General features: G+C 37.3%; 1 protein-coding gene and 1 long non-coding RNA gene across 30 annotated transcripts in view; one reads left to right on the top strand and one right to left on the bottom strand.

Moving 5' to 3' along the window:
• LOC309506198 (uncharacterized protein) overlaps positions 1-26,979 on the bottom strand; it is a 317,689-nt gene that overhangs the window by 256,984 nt on the left and 33,726 nt on the right. For 23 of the 29 annotated variants that reach the window (XM_082179827.1, XM_082179846.1, XM_082179835.1 and 20 more), the window contains one exon: positions 11,695-11,868. The exons of 2 other annotated variants lie outside the window; for them this stretch is intronic. In XM_082179827.1, coding sequence (XP_082035953.1) covers positions 11,695-11,868 — 174 coding nt within the window. Of the gene's footprint in view, positions 1-11,694; positions 11,869-12,273; positions 12,346-14,467; positions 16,196-16,387; positions 16,484-16,769; positions 16,896-17,481; positions 17,596-18,680; positions 18,795-19,092; positions 19,210-19,679; positions 19,862-26,979 lie in introns of those variants that run through there. 4 more of the 29 variants (XM_082179842.1, XM_082179838.1, XM_082179843.1 and 1 more) reach the window with 4 other exon arrangements.
• Positions 21,012-23,541, top strand: LOC309506444. Its single transcript, XR_014208742.1, has 2 exons — positions 21,012-22,146; positions 22,743-23,541. It is a non-coding gene; the product is annotated as an uncharacterized lncRNA (long non-coding RNA).

Genomic DNA, 26,979 nt, shown 5'->3' with positions numbered 1-26,979 from the left:
ATGGTGTGCGAGTGATAGAGCGCGGCAGCAACGAACCAACTGATCAGGACTGTCATCATGGAGAGCGCAGTTCATGGTTGCATAGCAACGACAGACGCCACGGGAGAGAAAGCGCTTGTGGAAAGGAGACAGCGGCGCGCTCGCGCTTTCCACTTGTTTTTACACATCTAAGGTGCGTTCCATTCGACAGGGTCCATACGCAGTGTTCACTGCTCCCCTACTCCCTGAGCACCGTATATCAGTTGAAGTGGACTTCACTGACAATAACCGCTCATTTGAAACGCCCTGCAAACGTCATCAAAGAAAGTCAACGACGGGGTCGCGCAGATTATGATATAACATAAATATATATAGGACTACATTCATATTTAAATTTTTAATATTATATTATATATTTACAATTATATTGCACTATTTTACAACTACCTAAAATAAAATCACTTTACTTCACAAACTAGCTAAGCTGGCTGCATTCACTGAGGTAAATTATAATCATCAAAAGTAGTATATGTAATATTCACAACAATAACCGTTAAAATACTGTCATTTGTATAACAATGGCGAAATGTATGAATACTTACACACATACGTAAACTCCTCCATCGTTAGTTATGACCGTTCTGACTGGTGATGACGTGGTGCGCGAAATGACAGTTGGGTGATCATCGCTCTCCACTTCCTGTGAAGTGATGTATCGATGTTCCCTTATTCCCTATGCCGTGCGCAGCACCCTTCGAACTGAACATGTTCGCTCCCTTCGGATTGGAATCTCACTTAAGATGGCGGAATACCCTGTGAAGTCCACTTCGCAGTCCACTTACAGTCAAATGGAACGCACCTCTAGAGCGACGTTGTTGATTGTTTGAGCATGTGACTGCGCATTTCTCCTTGTTTTCTATTGTTATGCACAGCGTATTTCCCGTGCGCACAAACACAGCCACAGACAATGAATTGTTTGTTCGGTTAGCGAAGAAGAGCATGATGTATTTTGTATAAAGTTTTTTTATTTTTTTTATTAACTGTTTTGAGAACTGGAAATGCACAATTCATGCATACAAATCTGTATATATTAATAAATGAAGATGATTAAATTAGACCGATGCAAAAAACTAAATTCAGGCCCTGCATTTATTACAGTATTTCACAATTGCTAAAACACTAAACCCCATTCTCTGAACTAGTGGTGGGAGAAAAAAATCGATCCATCGATGCATCGCGATTCTCTCTCCAACGATTCTGGATCGATTCTGAGAATTTCAGAATCGATTCTGAGCTTAGTTTTTTACCAGATGTGCGATGACGCTGAGTTTGCTTTAGGAACACCCGTCTTCTGCTTGCTAACAATTCCTCACACACGTACACAACTCGAACCTTCCGTAAAATAATCTTTCATAAAGTTCGGAAAGGTTGAAGCGAATTACGGACATTCACAGGCTTCGTTGCACAGGATGCGCTGTGAGAGACGCGCGCTTGTTTTGATGTTACACTTAAAGTGTGCTGTCTCACCCGTCTGTATTTTCCTTACAAATGCTCTACGAAGTCATCATTTATGTGGTTTGGAATGCAGTGGACTTATATATTTAAAATATGAATCTCACTAACAGAAGGCTGCTTTCAATTTTAAATGCAGACGCGCGCTTTGTTTGTGTACGAGACTGCTCGCGCAAGCGGCTGTGCGACTCCATGTAAGTGGTTTAATATACTTGTGCAAAATGAACGTAAACACAGCCAGTTATGTCTTAAGGGATTAAACGGACAGGACAAACCACATTACTTCTTATATTTCAAAAGAGATCCGAGCGTGAATGCAGCTTAATAGATCTTCCGCAGTCTATGTCATAGTAAAATACAAAAGTACGATGAAGAAAAATCACTCAGTTCTTGAATGGAAAATGTTCAGATAATCTTAAATACTGAAAGCACTCTTTGTTTGTTGTTTGTCATGTTTCTATGCTCCTCTTTATTATTTGCTACTTGCTTGTATGTTTTGAAGTTATATAAGTTTAAAATTCTTAAAATACAACTGTTTTAATTCTTTTTTTTAATTTGTAATTATTTTTAAAAAAGTACTTAATTACTTATGTAAACTAATGAATTAATAAGGGGGGAAAAGTAGATAAAGAATCGATCTGGAATCGGATCGTGACCTCCAGAATCGGAATCGGATCGGATCGTGAGGTGACTAAAGATTCCCACCTCTACTCTGAACCCAATGCTCAGTGGCCTAAACCCATTTGTCGAATCAGTCACTCTGAAGGCAAAACCTTAAACAAGTTCAGGTAGTTAAGACACTGTTTGCAAATCTCATCCACTCTTTTTGCAAAACTCTAAACACATTCTCACTCACTAAAACACATTTTGCACTGTGTTGCAAAATGGTAAATACATGTGGCAAAAGTTAAACACAACTACAACACTGCTGTCATCAACACTGCTACACACAACAACTCAAAATTGTTCACACTTGTTTCTAATGATGTGATCAGATCAGTTGTCTAGAATATAAGCCAGTTCAGAGTACACAGGGGGCCCAGGTACGTTGAATGTTGATTCCAACAATGGATGGAAACAATGTGAGAGGCAGAGGAGGAAGAGTTTGTATAAGAGGTGGTGGATGAGGAGGAAGAGTACAAGGACAACAAAGAGCAAGACCAAGAATAGTAATTTCAGATCAAATTCGGGCAACTGTGATAGACCATGTTCTTGTTCATGGAATGACCATGAGGGAAGCAGGACAAAGAGTACACCCCAATTTGAGCAGATTCTCTGTAGCCACCATAATCAGGACATTCAGAGAAGAGAACAGGTAAATGTATTGTTTTTCTAATTTGTGCGACTGAAAGTTTACTTTATACATTTGATACAGTACATCAGTTTGTCAGGGGACTGGGGAAAAAAAAGAAAAAAAAAAGATTTACAATACATTTTACATATGAATGTGATGTCCATTACTATTGTTACTGTATGTATACATTTGTAAGAGCATTTTCCCTTTTGTAGAATTGCAAAATGAGGGTGGAAGGACTCCTTTGTTCTCCCAACAGCATGAGTCTCTCATTGACTTTGATTTTGCAAGTGCACAATATTTTGTGTAATACACTTTTCATTTAGAGTTATCTTTTTTCTTTGGGCTTACTTTATTTTTTATACTGAAAATACAGACATTCAATACTGTATTACTTGCAGTACTTACAGTATGCAATATATTTGCTGTACTGAGTTGTGAATTATTTACTTTTATTTATGGCAAAATTATTTTGCAATAAAAAAAAAAAAAATCTCTGTAACGACATGCCCTGGACGCTGTGTTCTCAATTTTTTGATGTAGTGTCTAATGAATGCTGATGAGTGTTTATATATTGACTGGCTGTGTTTATGTTTTGAAAGCATAGTTTGATTTTGAGCACAGATCGAATGGTTTTGAGGCAAGTGTTTGATTTTGCCAGAAGAGTCAGGGGTTTTGTGAATGTAGTTTAAAGACTGGGTTTTGTGTTTAAAGTTTTGAGAATATGGGTGAAGGTTTCAAGAAATGTGTCTTAGCAATTGTGAAATACTGTAAGACAAACCTAGTAAAAACGAATGCAGTCTATACACTGACTTGGCAGCTCTGTGAAATGTAATACAACAGTGCCACCTACTGTCTAAATGCATTAACATTAAAAGTGTGAGGTGAAACTTTTGCATAGACATAGGTAAATGGGTTTGTCAATTAGCCTGAAATAAAAAATAAATAAAAAAGATTCAGATCTTGTGCTTCCTCACATTGGAGTCCCGAGTTCATGTACAAAGTTTGGTTTCGATACGTGACAGCGTTCCTGAGATATGGACGACTTCCTGTTTAGCGACTACGCCGCCGATTTCGTTTGGCTGTGACGGGCAAACACTTCCGAAAATCAAAAATCCTTCTAGTAACTTTTGTGAGGCTTGGTCCAAGGTTCATGTACAGATGGTGGACAACCAGAATGAGACTTTTACCGCCGCCGTTCCCGCGGCGGCAAAATTGGGATGTGTATTTGCTGCCTTTTACCGCTGAGTGGCACTGTAATCACAGACTTTGAAAAGTGTCAGTTTATTCTCTTTATGACGTAATCTGCCGCGGCAGTAATCTGAGCTGAGGTCACAGATAAATTCAAGATAAATATTGTGGTTAAACGAATCAAATTCATTCAATTTAAACAAAGTAGACACACGTTAACATTGTGTGCCCAGTTTTTCTATAATTTAGAAAGGCTATGTCAATAGGTTACTTGTCATTTACTTCGTGTTATTTTAATGTGTTTGTAGATTTATTAACTGAAACATAACAGTGAAATAAATTAAAATAATTTACCGTAAAATTAAAACATTTTCAGGACTTGCAGTTACTAACCGATGTTAGTCGATGTTAACAAAGCATTCTTTGTTATATTCAGAATTAAATAGGCTTACATGTTGTTATGATTATCAATTGAATTCTTTAATAAATAATCAACCACAATGCCTATTACTGCCGCAGCAAAAATAAACCAGTCGAATTTCAAAGTCGTTCAAGTGACAGGGCAAAACAGCAGCAACTGCGGCATTTTAAAAGGTAAGTTTCCTATCTGTTTATTTAAAAAAAAAAAAAAAAAAAAAAAAACATGGCGCAAGATCGTGAAAAAAAAAAAAAAACTTTTTTCATTATTTGAACAAAAATGAGACTGATTGAATATGTAAAAATATAAACAAACAAAGCAGAGAATAAAACAGACTTTTAGGGAACGATAGCTCAGATGATAGCTCAGTCTATCGTCTGGTAGCTCAGACGATAGCTATTCTATCTGTAGGCTATTCTATCTGATAGCTCAGACGATAGCTCTGTGGTCAATGCATTACCAATAGCCTCCCGGAGCTTCAAACGATCTGAGATCGAATCTCAGTGTAGCCGACAGTGTTTATGTTTTTCCGTTCTTGATGCTTAAATATGCATCTGTTTATTAAAGTCAATCATCTTGTTTAATTATCAATTGTACATTACAACATAAATTTGCTACATTCCAGTTGAGCCGCTGCATTAAGCTCGTCTTTAATCTGCTAAATTATTTTTTTTGTGTGTGTGAATCATTCACGAGATTGAGATGACTGACAGTGATACCCGGCCATAGCAACGGAAGACATTTTTCAAAACAGATCGAACAAATCAGAAAAATACTTTCAATACAGTATTGCTTTCAATTAAAAAATAAACAATGAAAATGTAAAAGAAAAAGAAAATTAATTAAGTTTGAAAACCCATCGCACATTTCAAAGTATGAATAAAGTGTCGGGACAGTTTTTTTATTTAAACAGGGTTGCATCGATAGTTTATTCCCTTTGTGATGCAAAATAAGAAACACAGACTCTTATTCTTGCAACATTTTACATTTCTATTGTCAAAGAAATTGCAGCTCAATTAAAACGTTACAAAACGAAAAAAGTTCAAAGCAACATAAATTAAGAACCGGCGTTTTTCTTTGCCTCTCTCGCGCTGGATATTTTTTTAGTAAGTTTGGTCTCCCTCACTGCGCGCGCGGGTCTTTCTCGAAATTAAGCATTTCAGCGTAAAAAAACACCATACAGCTGATAATACTGTATATGTCGCTGTGTGTCATCCACACAAATCACGGAAGAAAAAACTGTAACAAATAGCTTTTGTTCCTTCAAAGATACAACATGCCTTGCTGAATTCACCTTACAATAAAACGAGGTGGGTCGCGAATTAAAGAGCTCTGTATCTGCTAAATTGAAATTGTGTGTAGAAAACCTTTAAATATAATCAATAAAACTACAATATATAATTTAATAAGATATAGGGCCTACTGTACGTAGGCTATGGACTTTTGGAGATTTTGAGATTAATCCTTAAAATAATTTTGCCTTTGCCTTCTCATCAGGCTGGCTCCGACACTCTCCATATGAAAGACGGAACATTAACACCTCTGTCCTGCACCCCCACGATAAAGCAACTATTGCCTTCTCCAAACCCCCCACAGGCTAGCTGAGTTTGCAAAACAAAAGAGTTTGCCACTCGTCGTGGTGTGCCAAAACACTTAATTATTAACCTCAATATTTCATTCAAAACAATCTCAAAACGCTTTGTGACATTTTGAAAAGCCGTGGATGCATTACTGCCACTGGAACCATGAACGCAACAGAATACTGGTTCTGATTTTATTGTTTGTCGTTTAAACGTCATGTCATATATATATATATATATATATATATATATATATATATATATATATATATATATATATATATATGTTTTAGAACTAGACAAATCTCTCTGCATCAACAATAGACTATAAAATGCATTATAAAAATATCAGTAGTCCAAGTTAGTTCGGGATTCGAACCCGTGTCATCTAAATGATCATAACGTAAGTTCAACCACTCGGCCACGATTCACTCGTTGCGACATGGCCTAACGTTCCATTATGTGTTCGCTCACACGAGCGAGAAGCGCTCTTCATTCAAATGAACGCGCCGCCGCGTTTGTCGAACACTAATTCAACATGCCAGAATAAAACCTGGCTTTATGCATAGCGCCACTCGTCGTGGTGTGCCAAAAAATGTACAATAATTTAGTTTAATTTATTTCAGTGTTAATGTTTGAGTTAAAAAAATCCTCTACAAATTAAATTAACAGAAAGTCGGCTATAAGAGTCCTTTATAGGCTACGTAAAAAAGCAAAGGGCTTACAGTCTTAACATTTAGGCTACTTTGCTTAAATTCGATACATTTATTTTCAGTAGGGCCTAATAAATTTGTAGGGATGTAATTTCAGTATGCTTTACCAACGCTATGTATTCAATTAAAGTTCCAAGAGGTCTGGTCTCTATATTTCCTTCCCAGCTGACACTAATATGCAAGTGCACAGCAAAAATCACAACTTGTGCTGCGAACGCAAGTTATTTAAGGTGTCTCAACTGTACACAGTCTACCCTACAGTGTGAATTCGTTACAAGGTTTCATTTAGCCTAATTAAATTAATGTTTAGCAATTTGTACAAATAGAGTCTATAGGCCTACTATACTGTTGTAGCCATTAAATAATCTCATTTAGTATCATATTTGTTAAAATATTATAATGTTATTTTTTTCCATCTATGTTGAAAATGAAAAGTGAACAGCACGAGTAAGATAGGATGCATTATATCGAGAGATGGATATGGAGTGGGTCAGACATGATTTTGACCACTTCATTAAGTTTTGTTAAGTAGAAAACCTTTCTTTAAAGTGAATTTCGTTTTCTATAAATTGTATCTTAATTTTAATAAATTTTTCATCAACCAATTGCTGGATTTAATAAGTAAGAGAAGCAAATATAACAGACACTAATCATGGAGGCGCCCGCGCGGTCAGCATTGCACGTCAGCTGGAGCGCATCTCATCCTCCTAACTTAACAAAACTCAGCGTATGCCTCACACAGACATGATAAATACATCAAATACACAAAGCTTGAAATGTCTTCAAACGAAATAATTCAAAACGAAAAGAAAAAGGCTACTCTCTGATTATGTCTTTATGTGCATTTCTCTCTAAGTGCGTTCACTACAAATATGGCGATCGTCAACTTCATCTTTGCAGTCGACACTGTCAGAAAACACTAGTTTATTGATAAAAATCAATGCACGCATCACCGGATTTACAAATACACATCTTGCTTGTTGCACGCACACATATTATGTCGAAAAAAACGAAATATTATGTTGAAATAACATTATTATTAATAATACATCTTTTAGAATATTTGATTAAATGCTGATTGTTGCGCTTGTTCAATTTAATAAAATTAAAACTTTAAATGTGATAATTAAAATAATTGAAAATTAAATATTTAGTGGCCAAGTTTTGCTAATTTATTATATAGGCTATTATATGCCTATTGCCTATATTAAGTAGGTCATATTAAGGCATATATTAAGTTTTTTTAGCTGTTATGAGAAAAATAAATCTAACGAAATCTAAAATCTAAATCTAAAAAAATAATTCTAACGCCAATTCAACATGCCAGAATAAAACCTGATTTTTGAACAATGCGTAACGCCACTTGGCCTGGTGTGCCAAAACACTACATTTTAAACTTCAATGTTTAATTCAAAACAATCTCAAAACGCGTTGTGACATTTTTTTAAAGCAGTAGCCTAGCCTATATACATTAAGGGCATTGAAACTAGGATCTTAACTAAAACGCGTTCCACGTAATCTCTCAAAAATTATGCCACACTACTCCATTTATTTATTTTTTAAGGACTGCTTTTGAAATCACTATAAATTACTATGCAATTGTATCGCTCACGAGAGCTCTTCATTTATCTAATTCCTCAATAGAATAGTAAAAATATTCAGCGTCATTGCTCCTAATATCGTCTCTATTTTTAACTTTTGATTCTATTTTTTCAGTTCTAAAATTGATTCTATCTTTGGTTCTATTCTGTTGTAGCCTAATAGGCCTATTTATATATATGAAAAATATGCCTATTAGGCTTAGGGTTTTATATTTAACCCACTTACATTTTAAAATACGGCAATTGCTGCTGTTTTGCACAATGTCCCTTTGCGCCACCTGGCGGTCATTTCGGGAACGACTTTGAAATGCGGCTGGTTTATTTTTGCCGCGGTGATTTCGCCGCGGCAGCTGGCGCGGCGGTAATAGGCATTCTGGTTGTCCACCATCTGTACGTCCAGTTTCGTGAAGATCGGACCAAATTTGTGACCTGTGAAAATTTTGTTTCGCTTTCCGTTCAATCCAATATGGCGGACGAACGACATGGACTCGTGATGTCATCTTCGCAAGCAACTTACAGCGGTACTGACCGGACGTTTTAAAGTTGGAACGGTGTCTCTGTCTCAAAGGGCCTAGGCGCTGGAGCTGGCCAAAATTTCTCTCCCGGGAATAATAAGAATAAGAATAAGAAGAAGAAGAAGAAGAAGAAGAAGAAGAAGAAGAAGAAGAAGAAGAAGAAGAAGAAGAAGACTTAAGAAGAACAATAAGTGTGCTGCTTTCAGCAAGCACACTTAATAATAATAAGAAAACTTAAGAACAATAAGTGTGCTGCTTTCAGCAAGCACACTTAATAATAATAAGAAAACTTAAGAAGAACAATAAGTGTGCTGCTTTCAGCAAGCACACTTAATAAAGAGTGCACGGAAGGCGCGAGCGCGCTAGAGAATAAATAAATAAAAAGCAAACGGAAGGCGCAGGCGCGCTAGAGAATAAATAATAAATAAAGAGCGCACGGATGGCACGCTAACAGGCTAGCGAATTACAAGCGTGTTGTGCTAGCAATAACGATTTAGATTAGAGTTCTCAACGGGTCGGGTCGGCCCGACAAACCCCGACGGAACCCGCGGGTTCGGGTCGAAAATATAAGCAAATGACTCGGGTCGGGTCGGACCTCGGGCTTAATCTTTTCCGCTCAGTAAAAAAAAAAAAAAATTATTAATCATCGCTGCTGTTCACCATAAAGAAAGTCTGGCTGCTGCGAGCAACGTGCATCATGGAGAGGGGCGGGGGCAGACGCCGCTGCGTGCACGCCTTTAGCCTGGAGAAGAAGATGGAGTTGGTGAAAAGTAAACTTGTCGCAGGTGAATTCACCGTCGCTACTACAGCCTATTTATATATTTAAAGTTTATTGTTTCAGTTGTTTGTATTGTTAAAAGGCGTGAACATTAAAGGTTGATTTGAATTCCCATCTGCTGGTCACAATAATACGTGTATGAGAAAAAAAAATTCCGCGGGCCGGGTTCGGGCAGATAATTCATGTTGATGTGTCGGGTTACATCGGGTCCGGGCTTTAAAAGCCACGGGCCGGGTCGGGTCAGGTTGTAATTTTCAGGCCCGTTGAGAACTCTAATTTAGATTGAAGCTAGCGATGTCAGGTTAATGTGTGATGTTGATTAAGTTATATTTAGCAGTATAAATAACAAGGAATGATAGTAAATAATGATTAAAACAGAAAGATACGAAGCTTACAGACGCAAATCAATGCAACGCAGCAGCAGGGCAGACAGGAGCAATCAAAAGATCATCTTTGTTGTGTGATCCGTCTGATTTGGTAGTCCCGCAAGTAACTTTGTTTCAAGAACTGCAATCCTTTGTAAAGTCTGTGGCAGTTTGTGCAGCAAGTAGATTCTTGAACCAGAAGAGGCATTTTCTTTCTTATCCTTTTGAATGTAGGCAGTTGTGTTTTCCCTTCTCTGGAATGTAAGCTGATGGCTTTCAGTGGGAGGCTAGTTGGATAAAAAAATTCAGCTTTTTTGTAGTAATCCAAGCTTTTCCGTTTGAGCACTGTGCTGATTTGTTCAATTAAAATGACGAAATAAAATATAAAAGCGATAGAGCAAAGAGCAGAACAGTAAGCAAGAGCATCCAAATAGTAGCAGGAAGTAAAGTAGAACATTTAGATGTTCTCTATATAGATCAGTGGGTCTAACTCTATAGCGACACTAACTCTATAGCGTTTGAACAGAGCACTGCAATTATTTCTCATTTAAACTACATTATTTCCCCACACATTTCACGTCTGTCCTCTGCGCTTTATTTATCAGAAGTGCGTGGCCACACATGCGCGCAGCTTAAAGGGAACATTTTTTGTAGTTATTTGGATTTTTAATAATAATAATGATGTTAATCCAAAAAGATTGTGATAATTAGCGATTTAACCATGTAAAAACATTCAAACATTCAACTTTTCACTTGAGAAAAAGTATATCGATTACTTGTAAATACTTGTAACAAGTTTGTCTTTTTTTTTTGGATCTAATGACATTTTTTCAGTGATTATATAAAAACTGATACAACAAATTAAAATTGTATATCACATAAAAATATTGAAAAATTGTAGCAGAAGAGGTTAATGTAATGAACATTAAAGAGTTCATGACAACCCCTCTTTCAACTCAAGTCTACCTCACAATTGTTCTGTAAAATCATCTTAAATGTGTGTATGCGGCTGTAGAAGAAGAGGGGGAGTGTGTGTGTGGCAGAGCAAGACAGAAGAGTGAGAGGGACGAGCAACTGTCATCTGTCAGTGGGCTATGCCGGCTATCACTACATATCAGGGAGAAACTGGAGGATTGTTATAGCTGACAAAGTTAAATTACTACGAAATACATTGAACATCTGTTTTTTCCCTTTAACAGTATAAATGTTCATATACAGTACATACACTGTAAATGCATATATTTTCTCATATTTTCTCATATAAATGTCATAAAAAACGGTTACGTAGATCACAAGATTAGGTACCTTCAGGACACTGCAAATAAAGATGGATAGTGACAGAGAAGATAGAAATTCTCGTAGCTCTCCTCAGAAAAACACTTGTTACACACATACAGTTTGATTGTGTCAGTAGTTTCTGGCCAACCACACGCCCGCAGCGAGTCTCACCCCGACCAAATCAGCGGTAAAGCCATGCAACACCCTCCAACTCTTACACCATGGACACAAACACTTGCGACCCATGAACACCTCTCTAAACTACTACGGGATCTTACAGTTTGAAGTATCTCTCATTGGATGTGAAATTCATTTGATGAATTTGAACATGTTTTTTCAATAGCTTTGCTTGTAATTAATGTAATAATAGTTATTTCCCTGCATTTTATTCAATTTTCATGTTACTTAATGAATTATTGAAATGGGAAAATTCAGTGACAGTTTCATGTGAGAGTCATGTATGATCTTACCTCAGTATCTCCAGTTTACAGTGAGGATTCTCCAGTACAGCAGAGAGCAGCTTCACTCCTACGTCTCCTAGTTTATTATATGACAGACTCAGTTGTCTCAGGTGTGAGGGGTTTGATCTCAGAGCTGAAGCCAGAGCAGCACAACCTTCATCTGTGACACCACAATCAATCAGCCTGTAGAGAACAATGACACACTTCAATCTCAGATTAATTTAATGTCAGTGAGTTTTACTGTTATAATAAGAGATTATGTCTCTATGTGAGCGAGAAAGATTATATAAAACTGATATAATGGAATACATTGAATACATCTGTTTCCCTAAATATAAATGTATTAACATTTAAATTAAATTAAAATGTTTTTATACATACATTATAAATGCATATACTTGAAAATAAATTTCTCAAACAAATAACCTAAAAAAACGGTTACGTAGATCACAAATCAGGTCAGATAGGTGGAGGGTTTAAAAGCTGAAGTGTGACACTCATATTTTTTGTTAAACCATTCATTTATAATGTTTAAGTAAGAAATGTTATAATGTTTTAACAGTGATGCTTGTTCTCAGTGGTACTTACACGGCTGATCTAGTTGCTGTAACCACAGGCATCAGCTTCTGGAGAACTTCATCTGCTGTGTTTTGTGTGTCACTATTTGAAAATAAAAGTTAATTATTAATGCTAATAATAACAATTAATATCATAAGTAAATAATACATTACATACCTTACTAAAAATCCCCAAATATTTTTTAATTAAACTGCTTTATAAAGGACATGTGAAAAAGCTGTTTTAGGATCTATAACTGTAGAAGCTACTAATCGTATTCAGCCAACATAGGTTTTTCTTTTCTTTATCTTGTCAGTGTTGCAGTGGCAGGTCTATTAGTCTGCATTTACACTACAACACTATTTTGACATATCAGATTTTTTTGTCCAGTCCGTTGCTGTGGTTATCACCATGGCGATATTTAATGGGGGGGGGCATGAAAAAAAGTATTTTTGTACCTGCATCAGCAAATTATTCACAGAAATAAAGCACAAATGTTCAGTTTGTTTGCGTGGTACTTGTTTATTTACCTACTTGTTTATTTAATAATTTATTTAATTTTGTAATCACAGGAAATGAAGCGCACGAAATGTGAATCATTGTCCATAATTTTGCGAGCATCTGGTGATAAAGAAAAATGCCACAATATTGAAAATATTTCCATTTTAAACCATGAAGGTGAACCATTGGTTATCATATCACACAAGCCATGTGCAAACTTTGTGTGAGAGTTATGTCGGTGAAGAAGTCTCAGTCAATTATTCACTACAGAAACTGTAAGTAAAAACTAATCAAGCTTTTGGCATCTGACGCTGCATTAGCGACGCATATTCTCTTCGAGACGATGAGACATTAATCTAATTTATTTTCTTAATACTTCTCTTGTGGCCCATAGTGAAAAAACGCGTATTTTCAATAATCACAAGATTTTGTGTTAAACAAATTGTTTTTGAAATGAGAAGTAAACTAATCTAATCTTTTATCCTCGCAGAGCATCGGTTATGCAGTGATGCACTATGAAATTATTGTGCGGCAAATGAATAAAGCCTTGCACACTCAACTGGAAAATTAAGTTACACGGTTCCTTCTGAGGCTTGTAGACTCGAGTCCTCAGCATTAAACACTAGAATGAGATGATCTAGTAAGTGTGCATTGCTACGTCACACATGTTCCCGCCCCACTGTCAAGGCACAAACATATTATTAATACTTAATTTTGGAAAAATACTTTAAATTAAATATCTTTTTATTAACTGCCTTTTTTATTAATGCAATACAGTGAATGACAGCCGTCTGTGTCTCCCAGTGGCTTAAGCCGCGTTTCCACCGCAGGAACTTTCCCCAATAACTAGGAACTTTGGGTTGGTACTCGGTTTGTTTACACCGCAGGAACCAGGGTCTAAAAGAAGTTCTGGGTAAATATTTCCCCCTCCGAAAGTCCCTGTTCGCGAGGTAGTACTTTTTCAAAGTTCAGGAGCTTTCAGGGGTGGGACTTGGGCGCTGAACATGCTGATTGGTTGAGTTAATGCCGCGATTGGTTGACTCCACACAGCATTTTATTCAACCACCATCTGTTACGGTGCGTGCAGTAACAGTTGTCTGCTATTCGAATCAACAATGGAGTTTAAAAAATACGACAGATGGACTGACGACGAGGTTCAGGCTTTATTAAGCTTAAATTCAGAGGATGAAATCCAGTGGGAACTGTAAAGCCGTGCGCAGTCCTACGTCACCGGACTATTTGCCTAATCTTCACGGTACTTTAGACTGCGGTGGAAACGCGGCTAGCAACAGGTCTGGGGGAAAAAAAATTCCTGGTAAAAAAAGTTCCTGGGACAAATTGTTCCGGGTAATTTCGGTGGAAACGCGGCTTTACATTATTGTCAATTTAGTGTTCAGTGATTAATTTACACCAAAACATAAGATAACATCTATGCCATTGCCTTCATCTCCAAAAAACATTATTTGTCTTTCATTTCATAATAAACTCAGTGCCAACTCGTTTTCCATCAGATCTTTTTCGTGAATTGGAATGTACAAAGGATTGCGGGAGACTGAAGGATACACTTGATGCTTCCTTCAAAATGAGCAGAATTAAGGACACGAAACGAAGTCTGCCTTCAAAAGATCCTTCAAACTGAGACGGCCTTGAGAGGCGCTTGATGATGTGGCAGTCGAGATATGCAGCCTTACTAGGACACAGCCACGGTTTGAGAAATACTTACCGATCATTTTCTGCTCCAATTAAGCTCTTCAGGTCAAACTGATGCATTATCCGCTCTGAGGACAACAACACAAAAACTAAAGCTGACCACTGAGACGAGGAGAGTTTCACATTGCGTAATCCTCTAGAGTTCGCATGCGGTTCAGCTTCGTTCACTAGAGAAAGATCACCCAGTTCATTCAGACAGTGAAACAGATTGATGTATTTATCTGGAGAGGGATTCTCACTGATCTTTTCTTTAATATAGTCAACTGTTTTCTTCTTGCTGTGAGAGCTGTTTGCTGTCTGTGTCTTTAGTTCTTGTAAGAGACTCTGATTAGACTTCACTGACAGACCCAGAAGGAAACGAAGGAAAAGGTCCAGATGCCCATTTCTACTGTCTAAAGCCTCATCCACAGCTCTCTGATGGAGATCAGATAGGGAAACTTTGTCTCCCCTAGTTGGTTTGGTAATCTGGTCAAACACATTGATGTTATTGTTGATAAAGGAGAGATGCACATATAGAGCTGCTAGATGTTCCTGAATGCTCAGATGAACAAAGCTGAAGACTTTCCCCTGATACAAGCCCAACTCCTCTCTGAAGATCTGAGTGCACAATCCTGAGTAAACTGATGCTTCTGTCTCATCAATGCCACACTCGCTCAGGTCTTCCTCATAGAAGATCAGGTTGCCTTTCACAAGCTGCTGATAAGCCAGTTTCCCCAGTTTGACAATCATGTCTTCATCTTTCACTTTCTTCTCATAGTCCTTCTCATGTTTGATGTTGGTCTGAATGAGCAGGAAGTGTGTGTACATTTGAGTGAGAGTCTTGGGAATCTCTCCTCTCTCTGCTTCACTCAACATCTTCTCTAGAACAGTGGCTGAGATCCAGCAGAACACTGGGATGTGGCACATAATAAAGAGGCTCCTTGATGACTTCAGGTGTGAGATGATCCCGTCGGCCAGACTCTGATCACTGATTCTCTTCCTGAAGTATTCCTCCTTCTGTGTGTCACTGAACCCTCGTACCTCTGTCACTCGATGGACACACTCAGAGGGGACGAGATCCGCTGCTGCTGGTCTGGAGGTGATCCAGATGAGAGCAGAGGGAAGCAGATTCCCCACAATGAGGTTCATCAGCAGCTCGTCCACTGAGGCTGATTCAGTCACATCACACAACCTCACATCGCTCTGAAAATCCAGAGACAGACGACACTCATCCAGACCATCAAAGATGAACAACACTTTATACTCATCACTGGATATTTCCATTTCTTTTGTTTCAGGGAAAAAGCGATGAAGAAGATCTGAAAGACTGAGTGTTTTGTCCTTCATCAAGTTGAGCTCTCTGAAAGCAAGTGGAAATATGAGCTGGACGTCCTGATTCTCTTTCCCTTCAGCCCAGTCCAGGATGAGCTTCTGCACAGAGACTGTTTTCCCAATGCCAGCGACTCCCTTTGTCAGCACAGTTCTGATGGGTTTGTCTTGTCCAGGTAAAGGTCTAAAGATGTCACTGCATTTGATCGGTGTGTCCTCTGTTTCTGCTCTCCTGGACTGTGTCTCAATCTGTCTCACCTCATGCTCATTATTGATCTCTCCACTTCCACTCTCTGTGATGTAGAGCTCTGTGTAGATCTCATTCAGGAGTGTTGGGTTTCCCTGCTTTGATATTCCCTCATACAAACACTCAAACTTCTGTCTCAGATTTGATCTCAATGTGTTGAGGACTTCAGCAGGATTAGAGTCATGGCTGAAAAATTTAAATACCACATTATTACACAAGTTAGAGAAGTAAATAGCCGTAAATTACAAAATTGATTTTTTTTTGTCATTATGGGACACAGAACATCATTAGGTTTCAATTATTAATCATATGTATGAGTGATGTGTGATGAGAAGTGCAACACCTAAAATTAAACAACAAAAAAGTCCTGCATTTTACCTGAAACCAGGACACATGCTTTCATTAAAGTCTTGTGGTTGAATCACAGGCTTGAACACAGTTTTGTTTTTAACTGGTCTGGATGGAAGATTTGACCTTAAATCAGAATGAAGAGGGTAAAGAATCAGACACACTGATATTGATGTAATTGTGTCATTAACTGTGTAACAGACCAACAGCTTTTACAGTGTGTGAATGTATTAACAATATAATACATAGAGCTTTACACAAGAGCACAATGATCATCATTAATAGACTGAAACTTGCAGGATTTGAACTTAGAATTGTTTGGTTCAAATAGAGATCATTAAACTGCTGTATATTAATAATTATTTCATAAAAATCAAATACTATAGGCATAACTTTTATAAAAATGATATACCTGAGATCAGGCTGTGCGTCTCCACTCTTAAAATATAATGGCGGATCCATAGACCAGTTACTCCTCATAGACACACAGCTGGACTCTGGGTTTGAGCTCTTCTGCTGGACTGAACTGGTTTTAAAACTAAGTAAAATAAAAAGCAGACAGACTTATAAATGTTGTGCACTTTTACTTTAATGTCTGTAACTGGGTTACAGTGGTGTTTTGCACTGTGTTTCAAATTTTGATTATAATTATTTTAAGAAATGAACCTGCTTGTTTGCATATGTTAAGCATGATTAAAAAATTCAAAACTAACAAATTGAAATCAACTATACAATTTTAGAATGACTTCAACTAAGGTGAACATCACCCTCGATCACATGACTCGGCACAATGGAGGACGAAGGCTCAGCCGACTAAAGAGACCAATGTTTAGCTGAGCTTTAAAGATAAACCACCTTACTGTACTCTAGTAACGGTGCTCTTGCTGTGAAACATCACTGTTCTGACCAGACACTGTGAAGCTTTCAACAAATCTGAACCAGCAGTTAGAATAATCTACTCAATTTTACACCTACTCCATTATATAAAGGGGGGAAAAATCTCAACTTACGTTTACTTGATGTCATTGCTAGTATTAGACTGACTGACTGACTTTGATAAATTATATGTCTAATTCAAAAGTGTCATACTACTGTATAAGCACATCTTTATAGAAATAATATACCTGAGATTTGGCCGTTTGTCTCCACTCTTAAACGTTAGTGGCGGATCCATTGACCAGTTACTCTTCACAGACACACAGCTGGACTCTGGGTTTGAGCTCTTCTGCTGGACTGAACTGGAACAGAGAACAGATTCAGAAGTGTCTGGCAAATCTGCCGTCGTCTATACCATTCAATTTTATTGGTTGCCCTGTTCTGCATACAGGCTGATTAATGGCTGCCATAGTTTTAATACCTTGCCAGGCTACCTTTAGATCCCCACTATTATACTGATTTTCAATTGTATTCTTGTACTGGATTTTTGCTTTTCTTATTTCATTTTTTGTCTTCTCTTGAGACAGCTTTTTTTCTCTACCAGGTCCCATAGGCAGACATTGTTTCCGTAAGTTCATTAATGTCACTACAAGCGTCATAAAAACAATTCCAATCACGCAGACAAGCACTAAAATATCAGAAACTGTCCTGCCTTTCATGATTAAACTGGAGTCGGACAATGATGGAGAGACTCAAGAAGAAGTGACAACATGTAGAAGCAACAGGACGTTTCTGAATGGTTAGTTGATGAATTTATGTAGCTGATGTGGAGTTAACTATCTTCAAGTCTTTGATTAGCATTTTCTGTCATGATAATCTATAAATCGCTCGTGTGGGAACTGTTGTAAGATGCCTACAGAGTGACATGCTATTGCATTTGTGTTGCGTACTGTATTGCATGTGAAAGACGGATGAGACAGCTTGAGCAGACTCACAAATGTGCTCGACTACAACAACTCTTCCTCTTCTTAACATGGACTGTGTGTTCCCAGTGGCACGGTTTATGTCAATGTTAGGGTTAGTGATGTCACTAACCCGGGGGCGGGGTTTATGTCAATTTTAGGGTTAGTGATGTCACTAACCCTGGAGGAATGTTGTGTAGTCCCTACCAGACGTTTGTTGTAGTCCTTAAAAAATGATTTCTTTAAAAGCAAATATCTTCCTTTGCTTTGAACTTTGAGCGTTGTAACTTTGCAGATGTTGTTTAAGCTCAAACAGCAACATTACACACTAACTAAAGTTAGAAAAGAGAAATCATAATCAACCACCCCTTTAATAGACTGAAACTTACAGGATTTGAGCTTAAGATCATTAAACTGCTGTATATTAATAATTATTTCATAAAAATCAAATACTGTAAGCATAACTTTTTATAGAAATGATATACCTGATATAAGGCCGTTTGTCTCCACTCTTAAAATATAGTGGTGGATCCATAGACCAGTTACTCTTCATAGACACACAGCTGGACTCTGGGTTTGAGCTCTTCTGCTGGACTGAACTGGAACAGAGAACAGATTCAGTTTTATCCTTTAGATTACTGTGTTCATTCTTTATGAGAGGAACCATATTAATATAAACACATTCATCTTTCATCAAAAAGCACTTTGAAGAAGCTTTATGATTTTTTTTATATATATATATATTTCATGTTAGTTTCAAAACAAAAACACAGGCAAAAATAGGCAAACAAATTTAAATAAAAATTCTGTACACTTTATTTGATCTGTGTGTCTGTGGGGTGGGTAACCCTTTTTATGTGATGTAACACAATATTTAACAGTGTTTGTTGAAAGTACCTGCATCCTGGAGGAAAATCTCCATCTCTGGATCCTTGTGAATCAGCCATGATGAAGATACAGGAGAATCTGATGAGTTTGATCTCCTCCACTGACTCTGAATGAAGAAACATTCACACACTAAATTAAATGATTTTTGATTCAACCTTCTTAATTTAGCTGAACATATCTGGAGTGCGGGAGAAAAGGATCACGTGTCTGCGTTAACTCAAGCTCATTGGGCCTTCACACCGCAAAGAAAAGCAAAGTCCACCGTTGGATTTAGAATTTTATGAAAAATAACTGACACCGAGAAACGCTGATTGAACATGTTCAGGTGAAAAGAAAACAAACCCCGACACACATCGACACACACACTGATCCGATAAAAAAAACAAAAAACAAACGTGTTTGTGTGTGAGGTGTGAATTGGCCTATACATGTTTACACACATGCTGTCAAACTTCTGAAGAATCACAGACATCACGAAACACAAATCTTGAAGTGAAAGAAACCAGTTATTAAAGGTTTTATATCAAACAAGCAATCACTTAAAATGTCCTCTTAATGTTAAAATGTTAATATAAGAAAGTCACATGAACACTCACCTTGATCAAACTTTTACCAGACACACTTTCTCAAATCCTCCAGCTTTAACATCATAAAGATACACGTAAATTCCTTCTTAAACGTTGATAAACAGTTTGATCCTCTATCTTATTCGCATTGTGTCTGCTCAAAATGGCGGTAGGAGAACTTACTTTCACTTTCTATGTGAGAGAGAGAGAGAGAGAGAGAGAGAGAGAGAGAGAGAGAGAGAGAGAGACGTAAACAGAGACGCGCGTTCACGAGAGTACCACGAAGCATGCGCATGCGTATGAGACACAGCCTAGCCAGAAAAGCGTCGCTGGGTGTGCATAAGAAAAACTGGGTGTGCCACATTTACAACTCCGACCCGGCGTATCACTAACTTTACAGAATAGACTGGGCTGATGTGTAAAACTATACTCAGGCTCGCCACATAACCATAATACTAGTCCTATATAAAATATAACTCAGGACTCAACATTAAGCCTTTTCATGTGCTTGTCCTTTGAACAAGTAAATCGGTCATTCACTTGCCCAAGTAAAAAAAAATTGCTTGTCCAGAAAAAATTTGGATTTTTTTATTGTTTGTGTTGTAAATATAATTTATTCTGAAGCAATATTCTCATCAGTGTTCAGTCAGCTTTTACATATTTAAACCTGCATTTATGCATTTACATATTTAAACCTGCATTATGATATTTTAACCTTTATTAAGAGCATTTTCCCCATATCGTTAAATATATGCTTCATCTTTCATTTTAAATTCTTAAATTTGATCAATATATTCAATTGGAATAATAAGACACTATATGGCTGTTACCAATCAAATTAATTAAATTACACTGAAAAATTACAACTGCATTAAATAATGAGATTGCTTTAAATATATATTTTTAATACAAATATGAAATATTGGAATGATAGCTTACTTTTAAACACGAAACTAAACCACCAGTAGTGGGTGTCAGGTGACCGTCTTAATGAGTGAATTATTGAGTCATTTATTCAAATGATTCGTTCAAACGGCTGAATCGTTTAGGAATTGTTTGGAACCATTTTCGCTGCTCATATAGAACAAAAACAGTCAATACTGTGTATAATATGCCAAACAGTTCGTTTTTTAAAAGTTTTTATCTGTGTTAATTTATTGTTTTTTTGTGATTTTTAAAAATATTCTTTGGTTAATTCAATTTAGTTTTTTCTTTCTTTAGTTTATTAATTCATTCATTCTTTTTATTTGTTCATCCTTGCCTTCATTTGTTCAGTTTTGTCACTCATTTATCTTCCTGCAAAGCAGAGTTCCTGATAATAAATCATAAAGAGGACTCTGTTGATCACATCTGTATGATATGAAATAACCCAGCAAACATTGGTCCGACGGCAACGTCGTGTCCCTGGCCAAAAATAGTCGCGGTATGACGGCATAAATCGGTAAAAATATGTAACACAGAACATTTCCTAAAAATGCATTCAGATACATGTGTGCATGTCTACAGTTATCTGAGGTTGCATGTATAATTGTTATTTTGACTTTTAGCTACGTGTAGTTCAATATATACCATGTTGTGTTTCGGGTGAGAGAGGACGTCACCATGGCGACGTCTTTTACACGTGCATTTATAGTCCATCATGACCCTCTATGAAATCAATTGTGATAAAGCTGTGCTTAATCCTTGTGTGGTTAATACTGCAATAATTAATTAAATTTTTTATTAAATTAAAGTTTTAATAAGTTGTGTGAATACGTCCACTGACGTCCTTTACACGTCTATAGTATCGGGTGAGAGGACGTCACCTGGCGACGTCTTTTACACGTGCATTTATAGTCCATCATGACCCTCCATCATGGAATCCTTGTGAAATATGCAAAAGCTGTGCTTAATCCTTGCATGGTTAATACTGCAAAAATTCATTTAATTGCCCAAGTAGTTTTTAAGAGGTTGTGAAGACGTCCACTGACGTCCTTTACACGTCAAGGCTGTGAATACACGTCCACTGACGTCCTTTACACATCTAGTCAAGCAAGACAGAAAAAACCCCCCCAGGAATTATCTTTATGAAATACACGAATTGTATACAAAGTAAATATATTTACTTTATCTTGTTTAAATAAATTATAATCACACAGTTCCCAGTGTGGTTAAGTTAATGCAAAGCCTCTGCATTTTAGTCATTATTTCAACCTTAGCCTACCTTACCTTTTCGGTAATGTTGTGTTTTTTTTTATTTTTTTTTTTATGGAATGTATGCATGTAAAACAGAAATATATCTGGTCACCATTTATGTCTGAGTTGGATGTAATTGCCAAAACTGTGCTGCCAAGATGTAACAAAAGATCTCCCGACATGACCAAATCCCGCGATAGGTTAGATTATCTCACGAGATGTTAACGCGTTTTCCCCATAGACTCACTCCGGAACACTGAAGTTTGAACAACCACGAAGAGAGGAGGAATTGAGGCCCATATTATTAAAAATCTACTGTTGGGTACGTACATTTTGTATTATTAGATTCACGTGCTAGAGTTTTACTTGTTTGACATGAATGAACCGAAAGAAATGATGCCCACATTGTCAACTGAAATTGGCTAACTGAGTTTGGCTAAAATTAGCTAGTAGGCTAAAAGTTGCTTTGAACTTATACAACGGTATACCATAGTATAAAGTATGTTTAATGATACAGTCAAAGTTATTACTGTAAATTATTAATGTAGCCTTTTGAGAGTTTCTTTCAGAAAGTAAATTATCTGAAGTAGAATGAAATGTTTAGCTGGATTTGAACATGTATGTTTTCAGTAACTGCTTTAAAAATTTTGTAATTTTAGAATTGCTAAACATGTCTATTCAGGGGACATCACAGCCCACCTGTCTTTATCAGAAATGTCCTGTTCACTTTCTCACTGTTACACACCTAGTTAAGGGTCTTTCTCAAGGGCACCACAGTGGTATTGAAGAGGCAGGGGACAAATGCTGTTTTGAATTTAGCTGAAGACCATACAAATATTTTGAAAATAAGTGCATGTCATTTACCTCAAATTTTTAATTTTCATTTATTTTAAAAAGAAATATATTCTCTTCCCTTAGATGCTGTGAAGAGGTGGAGCCCACATGCTACAGACACTGAAATTGATGCAGCAATGGCAGAACACCTGAAACACGCTCCAGGAAGAGCTGGGGGTGGTGGATACAAAAAATGAGCCAAACAATGTGTTTAAGGGATAGTTCACCCAAAAATGAAAATTGTCATCATTTACTCAACCTCATGTTTCAAACCTGTATACCTTTCTATGCTAAACACAAAGATGTTTAGAAGAATGTTTGTAACCAAGCAGATGTCGCTTCCCATTAATAATCATTTTTTCTCCAATAATGGTAGTCAGTGGATGCTGTATTTGCTTGGTTACAAACATTCTTCAAAATATCTTCTTTTGTGTTCAGCAGAAGAAAGAAACTCATACAGGTTTGGAATTTGGTGAGTAAATTACATAATTTTCATTTTTGGGTGAACTATCTTTATATAATAATTCAGTATTTTGCAATTGGTATTTTAGTTTGGTTAACAAATCGAGAGCTTAGAATTATAAGGTTCTATCTCCGTTTATTGTAGTTTATAAAGCATCAAAGTTTTTAAACTCGGTTTATGTTTTGTGAGATGGAACCTTTTATTTTATTAATAACTACTAACAATTTTTTTTTTTTTTACAAAAATAACACCACACAGGCATTAATAAACACCTAATGGATCAGATTGTCAAAAACTCAATTTCAACCAAAAGTGGAGATAGAACCTTAAAATTCTAAGCTCACGAAATGTTAAACATTGAAAAAAATAAAGAGAAATTTTGGCTGTTCAATATCAATAAAATGTTGTGCTTAATCAGAACATGCTTCTTTTTTGCTTATGTCCACAAATAATGTGTTATTGTTTTTGATGTACACGTGATTAAAACGTTTTATTGACGTTCAGGTCTGACTGGACGAATTTTGGACCTTTTTAGAACCTTTGTCAAGATGTGTAGGCTAAACCTCAAGACTTGATTGTCTTTCACGATGTTACACAATAGGTGTGTGATTATTTTATATGCAGGCTTATATATACACTTAAATTATGCAGCAACACATTTAAACACATATGACGACGCATTTAGACGTCCAGGGACGCGCAGAAGAGACGTGGAATTCACGGCCAGAAAAGACGTGGAATTCACGGCCAGAAAAGACGTCGGTTCAACTTCCATTTTGGAACTATTTTTCAACCATGACGGGACGTCTCGGACGGACGTCTTTTCAACGGTCATTAAACGTCCAAATGTTTGCTGGAAGTGTGTCATCATCCAATCAAGTTTATAATTACATATAGTCATTTCACGATTTTTTCACAGTTTTATTTATTTTATTTTATTTTTGCATTCATGACTTTATTGCACTTTGGACCACTTTTAATTTAATAACTGAAATGGTCAAAAGTCATCGAGAGGAAAAGACAAATTATTGTGACATATTAAATAATGAATAAATCCTGAAGTTGTAAAGTGATCTCTTCTGTTCCCTATCGATACGGTTCACTCGTACTGCGTCGCTAAACGCAATGGGAAAACTCCTAAAAGCCTTATAGAATCACACAGTGAAACTGCACAAGCCAATGGTTGCTCAGCGAAGTTGATCGAATCTATGGAGATGAAGCCCGCCAAAATACTGTGCACACAAGCTGATTCAGCGGTCTCCTCCGCGGTTATCCGGCGGTCTCTAAAAGCTTTCTTTTCCGAGACCGGCTCCGCCCCTCATGCTCTCCCGTTCTCTTCCTCCTAGGAGAGGAGTGAGCAGTTGTGCAGGAGTGAGCTTACTTTCCCCAAAAAGAGAGGATTCTCCAGTGCTCTTTTCTTCTGGCACGAGTGGCCTGGTCTCGTTCAGAGGATCTGAAGAGGATCTCCCTGATGAAAGCATGTCATTAGAGGCTTCAGGCGTGGAGGAGTGGCCCTGCCCCCTTGCCGTCTGAGGACCCGAGCAACGCTAGAGCTGGGATGATGGCGACTTAATCCGCATTTGGGTTCGAGTGGTCTATCCCTGAGGAGCCCACATGCAGTCGCCTGGACGACTGGTTCCCTCGTCAGAGAGCAGCGCCGTTCTTCATGTTTTGTTCTTCACGACAAACTCACTAGGCCGTGGCTCGGGCCCCTACTCGACTCGCTTATGCACTACAAGCTCAGCACTATTGATGCGCTGAGCAAAAGGACTACGAGAAAACACCTCCCTTGAATGAAGCCATGGCCGCGCAGCGACAGAAGGGAAGGCCAAGGTCGCTCCCCGTCCATGCCCTGCAGGACTTCATCTTCGGCTACTCAGGCCTTCACACCATGACGGTCCTACAGGTTTCTCAAGCCAAACTCCTGCGCCACATGGACGAGGGCTGAAGTGGTCCTGCCGTGTTCAGAGAGCTGCGCAGCGCCACTGATTTGGCCCTGAGCGCCACTAAGACGACAGGCTCTCGGCAGAGCTGTGGCCAGTTTGCTGGTGTTGGAGCCACTTATAGCTAAACCTGACGCAGATTAAGGCCTGCCTTCCTCGACTCCTCAGTCTCTCACACTGGTGTCTTCGGAAATTCATTTTGATGAGCTGTTAATGCCATGAATGAATGGCATTAAGAAGTGGATGCTTTTCTCCCACAGTCTCTACCATGGACTAAGAACTTACAATTAACACCCTTCATTATAGAGTTGGATCATTGAATATACGTTTATCCTCCCCCAAATTGTAAAATCATTTTATTATTATTATTTTTAATTTACCATTTAGTTTACTTTGTTTTGTATTATGTCAAAAAAGAAAAATTGAACGCCATTGAAAAATACCAATACCTCTGTTTTGCAATGCTGTTGTCTATGCTGCTACATTATTTTTTTTTATTATTTTTTTTTATTAAGAAGTGGATTTCTGTTTACATGTGAAAGGCATTGTGTGTTTACTTTCTTACAATTACCGACCCAAAAAGTCCAGCAGGACAAATTAAAGGTTAATCAATAGATAGTTTTGTTAAATTATGACTTTACAAACAATCTTTTGAATGAATGAAATCTATCCAGTCTGAAATGATGACATGAAAAAGTCCAAAAATGACAAAAAGTCAAAATTATTACAGACAAAATAAGGTTGAAATTACATAAAAAAGTAAAAAAAATTACAAAAAGTCAAAATTGACAAAAAGTCTAAATTATTGCAGACATAGGCTACTAAGTTGAAATTACATGAAAAAGTCAAAAAATTTAAAAAAATCAAAAATTACAAAAAGTCTAAATAACTGCAGACATACTAAGGTTGAAATTACATGAAAAAGTAGAAAAATTACAAAAAGTCTAAATTATTGCAGACAAACTAAGGTTGAAATTACATGAAAAAGTAGAAAAATTACAAAAAGTCTAAATTATTGCAGACATACTAAGTTGAAATTACATGCAAAAGTCCAAAAAATGACAAAAAGTCAAATGTGTAATGTAAAGAACAATATATTAATGTGTGTATCAAGAGTCAGAGTAGAAGCAGCTTCAACAGATGGACTCTTGCTGACCTAAACCCACTGCAGTTATGACTCCTCTTCCCACTTCACTGGAACTAACCACAGAAAGCCTGCCAGCTGGCTCTGAGTCTGCATGGAAGGTGATTTCATCGTTGTCCGAGAATGCTGTAGTTTTACTACATTTCTGTTCAGCTGTCTACCACTTTCATCAGCTCTGGTCCAGTGGGTTCAACAGCGCATCTTTCTGTTCAGCTCTGTTCAACACTGGTTTGGTTCTAGTACACTTTGCTCGGATGTCTGGAAGGCTTTGACGCTGGACTCAAACAGCAGCCGAGCCAGAGTCCGTGATGAATTGAGGAAAATGGAACTATTCTGGATCATTCGCACAAAATTCTCTGTAATGCTTCACTAATAAGTTTTCAAACCATACAATGCAAAAATAAAAAATTTAAACCAGACATTCATTTGTAATTTTTCCCCTGTATAATTAATTAGTCAATATCTACCATCCAAATCACAAAAAAAAAAAAAGAAACTCACGCCTGCATCAAGTATTAAATTCATTTACAGTTTTTTTGGATTGCTAAACGACAGTGGGCACAACTGGAGTCACATGTGCAAAACTCTACAGTCTGCACAGCAGCAGTTCATGTGGACCAAACTCTAGTTCGTTTATCATTGCTTGAACACAGTTTTCAAAACTCTACACACTTATCCCATGACTTTAACCACAACCTGCACAACACTGTGGATTTACAGCACTTTGTTCAAATGCTAACACACCGCTGTCAAAACTGTGAACCACACATT

This window comes from Leuciscus leuciscus (genome assembly GCF_965113295.1).
Source record: "Leuciscus leuciscus genome assembly, chromosome: 9".
Classification (NCBI taxonomy): domain Eukaryota; kingdom Metazoa; phylum Chordata; class Actinopteri; order Cypriniformes; family Leuciscidae; genus Leuciscus; species Leuciscus leuciscus.
This window is presented reverse-complemented; position numbering and strand designations above follow the sequence as displayed.